Source organism: Sorex araneus, chromosome 11 (genome assembly GCF_027595985.1).
Source record: "Sorex araneus isolate mSorAra2 chromosome 11, mSorAra2.pri, whole genome shotgun sequence".
Taxonomy (NCBI): domain Eukaryota; kingdom Metazoa; phylum Chordata; class Mammalia; order Eulipotyphla; family Soricidae; genus Sorex; species Sorex araneus.
This window is the reverse complement of record NC_073312.1, coordinates 31,277,905-31,288,886: the sequence shown is the minus strand read 5'-3', so window position 1 is coordinate 31,288,886 and position 10,982 is coordinate 31,277,905. Positions and strand designations below refer to the sequence as shown.

Below are 10,982 nucleotides of genomic sequence, written 5' to 3'. Positions count from 1 at the left end.
GCCAGATGTGACCCAAAAGGAAAGTAAAAGATTTAGAAGAAACCCAAACGCCTACTGACAGATGAAAACATAAATAAAATATAATGTTTTTGGAATTCTACTCAATTTAAAGAAAATATGTAATATTATCTTTTGTGTGATGTATACACAAAATGGAATACTACTAGGTTATAAAAATGTAATATCATTCATTTTTACGACTTGAATGAACTATAGGGTGTCATGTTAAGTGAAATAAATCAGAGAGAGGACAAATGCCAACTTATCTTACTTTGTATGGTGTATAACGAAGCACAGGAAAGTGATGGATAATGTCCAAAGATAAAACAATACGTGGAGTCTGAGAATAGACTGAGGTTACCAAGACAGGGTGCAATGTGGGTTGTTAGAAATGGGACAGACTGGAAATGACCTAAGAAAAATCTGGAGGATATTTGGCACAAGGGCCTTTGTCGTTTTTTGTACACCAAAAGCATAAACTTTAACACCATTGTAATTCATGGTAACTCAATAATATACAAATAAGAGAACAATATTTTTATTAGAGATGGAACTCAAATTCATGCAGGAAACTTGAACTGGATATTGAAGACTATAGACAATTAGAAGAGACATGGTTCAGAAATATCATTCTTGCAGGAAGGAGGACATGGAAAAAGCCAGCACATAGGCCAGAAAGCATCGTTCTGTAATAGAGTAGCCAGCAATTTCTTTAGGATGGAATGAAGCATAGCTTATAGAAGGGTGGTACAGAAACTACCCCATTAACCACTGGGGTGGTGTCAATGTCCTTTAAATCAACCAGAGGCTTCAAGGTAAAGTTCTATAAAATGCTAGACAGAAATACAAACAGCTCCATACGGGCCAAGCCTTCACCAACACATACCCTTTTTCCTAAAAATGTAGCATAAACAAAATGTTACCTTAGTTATATTTCTAAGATGGCAATAATGGTAACTCAAACCAACATGGAATTAACACATACATAAAAGCATTCATTTATAATTTGGAGTCAGAGCAATAGTACAGAGGATAGGATGTTTGTTTGCATGCAGTTGACCCAGGTTTGATGCCTGGCAGGCTGTATGGTCCCCTGAACCTGCCAGGAATGATCCCTGAGCACAGAGTCAGAAGAAAGCCCTGAGCACGCCAGGTATCCCCCTGCTAAACAAAATCACTCATAATTAAATGCAAGTCAACCTGACTTATTTCCTTAGCACATACTGCAGTGTATATAAAAAATCTATTTGAACACCTACCTTGAAATTGCTCTGCTAAGATTTACCTGTGACATTTTCCTACACACACACACACACACACACACACACAAATACACTCACTTATTCCAATTGACATGAGATATACACAATACTTTTTGTCATCTGCTTCCAATCCAAGACTGAACAATGATTTTTTTCTTAACAAGCTAATGTTAACATAACATTCTTTCTAAAAAATTACCAGTTTACCATGGCTAAATCTAAAAAAAATCACACTAGTCACATGCATGATTAACTTTACACTATTCCACAAACTAAGACTAGAAATTTCAAATGTTATCTAATTTCCAGTTGTCCTCCAGTAGGAATGGTCTTTCTCTACGTTCTGCCTACAAATAGTCTCCTTATCCTTATAGATCTAATTTAAATGCCATTTATATTATGCAAACATCTATGCCTGGCAGGCCATATGGTCCCCTGAGCTTGCCAGGAGTGATCCCTGAGCACAGAGTCAGAAGTAAGCCCTAAGCACGCCAGGTATTCCCCCTGCTAAACAAAATCTGCCTTACCCCAGAAATTAGTTGCTCCTTGAGCTCCTAATTATTTCAATGCATTAAGTTCATACAACATCAGACTGCTTATTACTTCATCACTTCCTTGCTAGACACCCTTTAGACAATTATTAAAATCCTTCACTGGTACATATATCTTCAATTAAAACATCTGTCTCTCTTTGTTAAAAGTTTTTTTTTCAGTTCTTTCCCATTTTATTTATTGTTTTGTTTTATTTTGTTCTAATTTTATTTTACTGTATCACCGTGACATAATTACAAGTTTTCGTGTTTGGGTTACAATCACACAATGATCAAACATCCACCCCTCCACCAGTGCACATTCCCCACTACCGACATCCCAGGTATAACCCCCTTTTCCCACCCTCCCCCTGCCTCCATGGCAGACAATATTCCCCATAATCTCTCTCTACTCTTGGGCATTATGGCTTGCATCACAGACACTGAGAGATCATCATGTTTGGTCCATTATCTACTTTCTGAATGCATCTCCAATCCCAACTGGTTCCTCCAGCCATCATTTTCTTAGTGATCCCTTCTGTATTCCATATGCCTTCTTCCCTCCACTCATGAAGCAGTCTTCCAGCTATGGGGCAATCCTTTTTGCCCTTGTATCTACTGTCCTTGGGTGTCTGTCTCATGTGAGACATCTGATAAAGGATTAATATCCAGGATATACAAGACACTAGTAGAATTGTATAAAAGTTTATTTAGGCTATAATAAAAGCCTTCTTGTGTCTCCAGTCACTTAGAATGGTAGCATCTCCACAATAACACTAGTCTTGAATAATTTACCATATATACCTTGATATTTTTCTTAATCTTAACTATGTCTCTGAAACTTGTATCTTCCTTAAACTCTCTTTATTATTTTGGGTGTGCCACTTGTTTCTTCCAGAATTTGGTCAAATTATAACAGCACCCTCCTTGACTCTCAAATTACTCTGGCCTCTGCTCCCACCCACCAAAATGGCAGAGGAATCGAACCCAGGTCAGCCACATGAAAGGCAAACGCCCTGCTCCTGTGCTATCACTCCAGCCTTGAGAAATTTTTACTATAATTAGAAATTTCAGAGTAGCCTTCATGTAAGATCCTTCCTTATCAAAGTTGGTCCCTGAAGGTCAGATAAAAAAGAAAAGCTGAAAAACTTGCCTGTTGAAAAGGGCATGAAGTAGTCGCTCTTCTTAAAATTACCACTTTCATCCAGGAAGTGGCCAGGATCAAATTGTTCTGGATTGGGAAACTCTTTGCCATCATGTAGAACAGAACTCAGAGATGTTATTATCTCTGTGCCATGATATAAAGAGGGGAGAAAAAGTGAAATATAAATAAGGTCATTTGGTTGAAACAAGCCTCAATTAATCCTTTTCTTCATAGATCAAGAGGTTAAGACACACAAAGATTTCTCCATGTCAAAGAATCAATTAATTAATCAACATAAAAGGTCTTCAATATCTCAGTTAAAATCCAAGGCACTTTTAATTGATTCCAACACCAAACTCATACCCAGTATTTGCGTTTGTGAAAACAAGGAAATTCTCTTAATTGCGTTGCTGACAATAAATTTTACTATTTTGTCAATGTATTATCACAAACACAGGCCAGAGTCTGGCAAGCTACCAGTGGCATATTTGATATGCAAAACCAGTAATAAGTCTCATAATGGAGACGTTACTGGTGCCTGCTGAGAAAATCAATGAATATTGGGATGAAAGTGCTACAGTGCTACTATCACAAAATAAAAGAAACTCATTTCTAGGATACAAGTGCAAGGTCTTCTATAAAACTACCTGAGTGGCAATATTTTTTAAAACTTTTACTTTCTCATAAAAATTAGATATTGTTAATAATCTGCTCATTTTAATATGTTCTTTCAATTTACCTATTCTTGTGGAGATGACAGAGCATGGTAACACTTTTCTAAACTCAGACATATAGTTGAATATAATGATGTGTTGTTTACTTTTTAGAATTAATGAACTCCTTCCTTTGTACAAAATTAAGCTCTGTGACCACAGAAAAATAGTTTAACATTTCAGTAGCTCATCCCTAGTAGACTGTAAATAAATAATAAATTTGACAAATTTCTTATTTAAAATAAGACAAAACACTATATGTTGAGGCCAGAGAGATACTATAGCAAGTAGGGCACTTGCCTATATGTGGTGATCTGGGTTGGATCCCCAACACCACATAGCCCTGTAGGAGTAAGCCCTGAGCACTCCTGGGGGTGGTCCAAAAGCCAAAACCAATCAAGCAAGCAAAGAAGCAAACAAAAAAGCCCCACAAAATAGCTTTTATATATGTCAATCCAAGTGTGTTACTCTGTTATAACCAGAAAGCAGATGGTCCCATAAGCCAGGAGAGGATTTTTGTCATAAACTAATCTATAAGGCTGAGAACTAACAAGAGTGCTTGTCTTTTTACACTAAGGAGATAATGGTTAAAATATTACACCTAAAGGGCTGGAGCAGTGGCACAGTGGGTACCATGTAAGGCACTTGCTTTACATGCACCTGACTCAGGTTTTATCTCTGGCATTTCATACCATCACCTGAGTAATACCAGGAGTGATTCCTGGGTGCAGAGGAAGGTACCCAGGTCATTGCCAAGTATAGCCCAAAAACAAACAAAAAAAATCTTTTAAAGGGGCTGGAGCGATAGCTCAGCGGGTAGGGCATTTGCCTTGCACTTGGCCGACCCGGGTTCTAATCCCAGCATCCCATATATGGTCCCCTGAGCACCGCCAGGAGTAATTCCTGAGTGCAGAGCCAGGAGTAACCCCTGTGCATCGCCGGGTGTGACCCAAAAACCAAAAAAAAAAATCTTTTAAAATTTCTTTTTGCACCTAGAATTCATAAAGAAGGATACAGGACAGGAAAAATTAACAAATAGGATTTTCTCAAAATTTTAATACAAATCTAAAAAATATTAAATCTGTGAGGAAATAACCCATAATTAAGGCAATAGTGGGAAACCAATAGAAGCAGACTCCATGATATCCTAAATGCTAAAATGATCACCCAAGAAATTCCAATCATGCACTATGTCACATTCTTTTTTTTTACTATGTCACATTCTTAAAGGAACATTTGGTAAGAATGAAATAATTAATTAGAAATACTTGAAATAAAGAGAGAAGTACCAAGTGATATTTCCTGGTCTCTCTCTCTTCTCTGTCCCAGTCTCATTTGTTTTTCTAACTTCATATCTAGGAAGAAAGACTTCAAGGCAACAAACTATTCATTGACTAAAACTGGGTATTAGATACCTTTCTCACTGATTCGACAGTTTTCAGATCCACTAAGTGTACAGCGGCTGCACAGAAAGAAGATCTGAAGAGGAGCCGATTATAGACTCACTTAGACTAGTTGTTTATAACTGCATTATTATCACAGTTTCTGTCATATAACTCCTAAACAGGTCTGTAGATAATAATAATGTTCACCTTTGGGAAAATATACTCTCTGAACTTAATATTCCGAGTCACAGAATAAGGAAAGCTGGTGGGAGCAAGGTCTATGACTCTCTGGACCTCGTGCACCAATGCATCCATGTAGGGCATGTTGCTCCTGTCCTGCATGCAGGGGCTCCGATGTTTGCCAATGACATGCTCAATCTCCTTCTGGGCTTTAGCTGGCAAAAGAGAAATCAGAATTTATATGAAACAAAGAAGACTTTTTTCTTCTTAATCATGGAAAATCGTCATGGAAGATTAGGACTTTTTGTGTGTTGTTCAGAAATTTGTCAGGAAATACTTGTAAATTAGATGCTCAGAAGAATGGCAAAAGTTATTTATCACATAAGGAAGTGAGTTTTGTTTTTTGGCAAGTCACATCCAGTGATGCTCAGGGGTTACTCCTGGCTCTGTACTCAGGAATCATACCTGGTGGTGCTGGGTAGTGAACATAGGTCAGCTACATGCAAGACAAATGTCCTACCCACAGTACTATCACGCCAGTCCTGGAAAGGAGTTCTTAGAAAAATAAGAATACTTAATTTTTATTTTCAATCTTAAGACACATCTGTTTACTGCTTCTGACCAAAATTAAGAAAACTCCAAAGCAGGAAAATCACTTCTACCCTCCAAATTTCTGGTGTTGATTAGCATCTTATTTTCTTTTAGTACAATAATCTAACTTGAGTTTACCATAGCCAATGATAGGAAGATGTACTAATAAATATTTTACTTGAACATTGTCTTAGCTGGTAAAGAGCAGCACAGTCATTAGTGTTGACTTCTAATGGTTACGTGAAATTTTATTCTGTCAATTATCTGTGATCATACCTGTGACTTCTGGGTACTTCAGCAAAAGTAGGAGTCCGAATCTCAAAGTAGTACTTGTTGTCTCTGTTCCAGCACCAAATATTTCCCATGTGGTAGTGACCAAGTTGTCCAAAGTAAATTCAGATGCCTTATAATATTTCTCCTAGGAACAAGGTATTAAAATTACTTGATAAATTAATATCTCCATAGAAGTATCATAAAATTTTCATTTTAATATCATTATTTGATTTTTCTTTTTGGGAACATTTACTCAGACATTTTATTTTATTTTTTATTTTTTAATATTTTTTACCAATTCATCTTGCCATTTATTTGAAAACTCTATGATCTTTACAATAGATTGTAAGGAATTGATTCATAGTCTTGTTACAGTGTTCATTTGTAGAGCAATATTTCTTTCTTTTTCTTTAATTAGTGAGTCACCATGAGGGTACAGATACAGATTTACACATTTTCGACCTTGTTTTCCCCTCATACAATGTTCACAAACACATCCCTTCACCAGTGCCCATAATACACCACCAATAAACCCAGTATACCTCCACGCCCCAACCCCATCTCCCCCCACCTCACACTGCCTCTGTGGCAGGGTATTCCTTTTTGATCTCTCTCTCTCCAATTCGGTGTTGTGGTTTGCAATAGGGGTATGGAGTGGCCATTGTGTTCGGTCTCTACTTTCAGCACGAATCTCCCTTTTCTTGGGGGATCTCCAATAACATTTTACTTGGTGTTCCCTTCTTTATCTGAGCTGCCTTTTTTCCCAGCATGTGAGACCAGCTTTGAAACCATAGAACAAACCTCCTGGTACTTATTTCTAATACTCTTGGATATTAGCCTCCTACTCTGTTATTGTATATTCCACGAATGAGTGCAATCTTTCTATGTCTGTCTCTCTCTTTCCGACTCATTAAACTTAGCATGATACTTTCCATGTTGATCCACTTATATGCAAAGTTCATGACTTCATTTTTCTAACAGCTGCATCATATTCCATTATATAGATGTACCAGAGTTTCTTTAACCAGACATCAGTTCTAGGGCACTTGGGATTGTTCTAGATTCTGGCTATTGTAATCAGTGCTGTGATGAACATATGAGTTCAGATGTCATTTCGACTATACTTTTTTGCTTCACTGGGGTATATTCCCAGCAGTGGTATTGCTGGGTCATTGGGAGCTCAATTTCTAATTTTTTGAGACACGTCCATATTGTTTTCCAGAAGGGCTGAACCAGTTGGCATTCCCACCAGCTGTATAGAAGGGTCCCTTTCTCCCCACTAGTCAGACATTTTAAAAGTGCTATAGTTTAAGATAAATTGAGTTGTTATGATTTCTCCAAACCCATAAAATACAATCAGATACAATCTTCCAATGAGTCATTACTTTTTTTTATGAGTGAATTACCATGAGGTACAGTTACATACTTACAAACTTTTGTACTTCCGTTTCAGTCATACAATGATCGAGTACCCATCCCTCCATCAGTGCCCATTTTACACCACCAATGATACCAGTATCCCTCCCATCACCCACACCCCATGCCCCCCTCTTTACCCTGCCTCTTTGGAAGGGCATTTTATTTTGTTCTCTTTTTCTTTGTGGATGTTTCAGTTTGCAAAAGAGGCATTGAGTGGCCATTGGGTTTGATCTATAGTCTACATTCAGCACGCATCTCACAACCAAGAGGGTCCTCCAAACACCCTTTACTTAGTATTCCCTTCTATATCTGAAAGACCATTTCCCACAGCATTTGAGACCGGTTTTCAAGCCATAGAGTAAACTTTCTGGTCTTTATCTCTACGATTCCTGGTTGTTAGTGTCCCATTCTGTTACTTTATAATCCACAGATGAGTGCAATCTTTCTATGTCTGTCCCTCTCTCTAACTCATTTCACTTAACATGATACTTTCTATGTTTATCCACATATATGCAAAATTCACAACTTCATCTTTTCTAACAGCTGCATAATAGTACATTGTGTTAATGTACCAAAGTTTCTTTAACCAGTCATTTGTTCTTGGGCACTCAGGTTTTGTCCAGATTATGGCTATTGTAAACAGTGCTGCAATGAACATACAAGCGCAGCTGTCATTTCTACTGTACCGATTAGTCATTTCTTATTCCTCACTTTCTCACTCACTAAATACTATTGGTTACTCTAGAATACTTCCCTTGCATCATGTTTATCATGTTCTGCCAAATCTCAATCAGCTTTCAATTTTTTTTAGATGTTGGGGCTGGAGACCCTCTCTTCCATATTCAGGGACCATTCCTGACTCTGCTCAGGAATGACACCTGGCAATGCTTAGAGAACCATATGTGGTGCCAGAGATTCAAACCCTTGTCAGCTGTCTCTGTACCATCTCCTCAGCCCTAATTTTCAATTGTATTGAGTCTAAATTGCTCACTGAAGTCTCCAGATAAGCTGCTCTATACATATCGATCCTGCCAATCTAATTCTCTATTCCAATCTCATAATTATTATACCCAAAACAATTACTCAAATACAATCAAAATAATTTCATTGGAGGTGCTGAAGTGATAGCACAGCAGGTAGGGTGATGCCTTGCACTTAGCCAACCCGGGTTTGATTTCCAGCATCCCATATGGTTCCCCAAGCACTGCCAGGAGTAATTCCTGAGTTCAGAGCCAATAGTAACCCCTGAGTATCACTGAGTGTGACCCCCAAAAAGCAAAATAATAAAATAAAATAAACATAAAAATTTTTTAAAAGAATATTATTGGAAATTCTAGGCATTTCATCTCTGTTCTTACAATTTTTGGAACATATTATCATCCGTGTCCATTTAAGTCACAGTTTAAGCCAAACCTTGTATATCTGTAAAGATATCATAGACTTCTTTAAAGTTGAACTATCTAACGTTTACCATTGTTTCGTTTCCTCATTATGACTTCTTCCAATCATGAAACTCATTTTGGGTTACCACTTACTAGTCAGGACCACCAGACAACCTGGCAATCTTCACTTAATGTGGCCCCCAGGACCCGAGAGTATTCCTATAGACCCCACAAAAAAAGAAATAGAAGCATTTTTTTTTTTTTTGCTTTTTGGGTCACACCCGGCAATGCACAGGGGTCATTCCTGGCTCATGCACTCAGGAATTACCCCTGGCGGTGCTCAGGGGGACCATATGGGATGCTGGGATTCGACCCGGGTCGGCCGCGTGCAAGGCAAACGCCCTACCCGCTGTGCTATCTCTCCAGCCCCGAAATAGAAGCATTTTTATTACATAAAACCTAAGTCATTTTCAGTGAAAATTTAGAAATAGTTTTTTGTTGTTTGTTTGGGGGCCACACCTAGTAGTACCCTCAGAGGTTACATCTGGCTCTGTGCTCAGATATCACTCCTGGGGGACTCAGGGAATCAAACCCAGGTTACCTGCATGTAAGGTAAGCACCTTACCCAATCCATTACTCCATCCATAGACATATCTTAAGTCCCATATATGCTTTGCACAAGCAATAAGTTTCACAAGTGATTGATTTAACTCTAGTATTTTGTTTTTGTTGGGAGAATACTGGTTTATAAAAACAAATATAGAGCATTTTTACTATCCTAACATCACTGGAAAGACTCACTCCATGAGTCTTATCACTCACAAAGTTAAAGTAGTGAATCAGACCCAAATTATAGCTCTCGCATTGTGTGAGTAATCATTTTTATAATTACCTTTTCCATTTTAATCAGAAAGTAGTCAATGAAGTCTCGTGGGTTACTGAAGTCCAGGGACTCTTGGTGTTCCTTTATCTTCTCCAAAATAAACTTTTTTTGAATAGCAATATTTTTAAACAACTCATTATGACATCCTGGGAGATAATGTATTAAAAAAGGAAAAGCATTGTAGAGCTGGAAGAAAAAGAATCATTCATTATTTCACTCAACAAACTTACATGCACATGATACATATGAGACACTTTGCCATAAGCTCAGCCAATATTAATAAGACTTGTTTCTTTAACCAGAAAATGCCAATAATTAGAAGGGGAATAAATAAACAGCTAAGTTACATTATTCACAAATTACAAAGCATTTTTTTTGCTTTTTGGGTCACACCCGGGGATGCACAGGGGTTACTCCTGGCTCTGCACTCAGGAATTACTCCTGGCGGAGCTTGGGGGACCATATGGGATCTGGGAATTGAACCCAGATCGGCTGTGTGCAAGGTCAATGCTCTATCCGTTGTGCTCTCTCTCCAGCTCCATAAAGCAATTTCGAAAACAACCAAATTCATTTCCTGACTGTAACTTTCTGAAATAATTCTGAAATTTATGCTACCTCTTCTAAAATGAAAATGTGGCAATGGGGGAAAATGGAGGTGAATATCAAATGCCCAAAATCAATAAATATCAAGAATTGGTCTTTAATAAGATAGTGGTGAGGGAAAGACACTCTGCCTTCTGATGCTAGATTGTTTTATGCATGGAACCCTACCATAAAATTTTTTGTAAACCATGGTTCCTAAAATAATTTTTTAAAATATAATTCACTCCCTAGGGCCAAAGTTCTCAAAAGTTCTAATGCAGACCTTCCTCCTAAGGCTAGTAAAAAATAAGTAAAATTAAATTAAATTAAAATGTGGAGGTTAAGGAGAGTTAGTCAATCTCTTAGACAAGTTAATTCAGTAATGAAGCCTGAACCAATTGTCATTCCAGTTTTACCTCTACCTATTTCTTCAGAGATCACCAACAGTATTTGAGGAACTTCTACCTTTCTTTTCTGTCATGAAGAAACAGTGTACCACTAAAATAAAAGAAAGACAAATTAATCATTTTTATTTAGGGTCTTACACTCTCAGAAAATTGCACCATGTCCTTATTCATGATGCTACTGCCAGTCTTAGGGTTTCCTGACTCATTTTAATCAGCTCTTTTTTGACTGAA

General features: G+C 37.6%; 1 protein-coding gene across 2 annotated transcripts in view; it reads right to left on the bottom strand.

Moving 5' to 3' along the window:
• Positions 1–823: 823 nt before the first annotated feature.
• Positions 824–10,982, bottom strand: part of LOC129399330 (cytochrome P450 2C21-like) — a 30,608-nt gene continuing 20,449 nt past the window's right edge. The window contains exons 5-9 of one of the 2 annotated variants that reach the window (XM_055118970.1): positions 9,772–9,948; positions 6,082–6,223; positions 5,242–5,429; positions 2,946–3,087; positions 824–894 (exon numbers count right to left, since the gene is read on the bottom strand). In XM_055118970.1, coding sequence (XP_054974945.1) covers positions 824–894; positions 2,946–3,087; positions 5,242–5,429; positions 6,082–6,223; positions 9,772–9,948 — 720 coding nt within the window. The remainder of the gene's footprint in view (positions 895–2,945; positions 3,088–5,241; positions 5,430–6,081; positions 6,224–9,771; positions 9,949–10,982) is intronic. The other variant, XM_055118971.1, reaches the window with a different exon arrangement.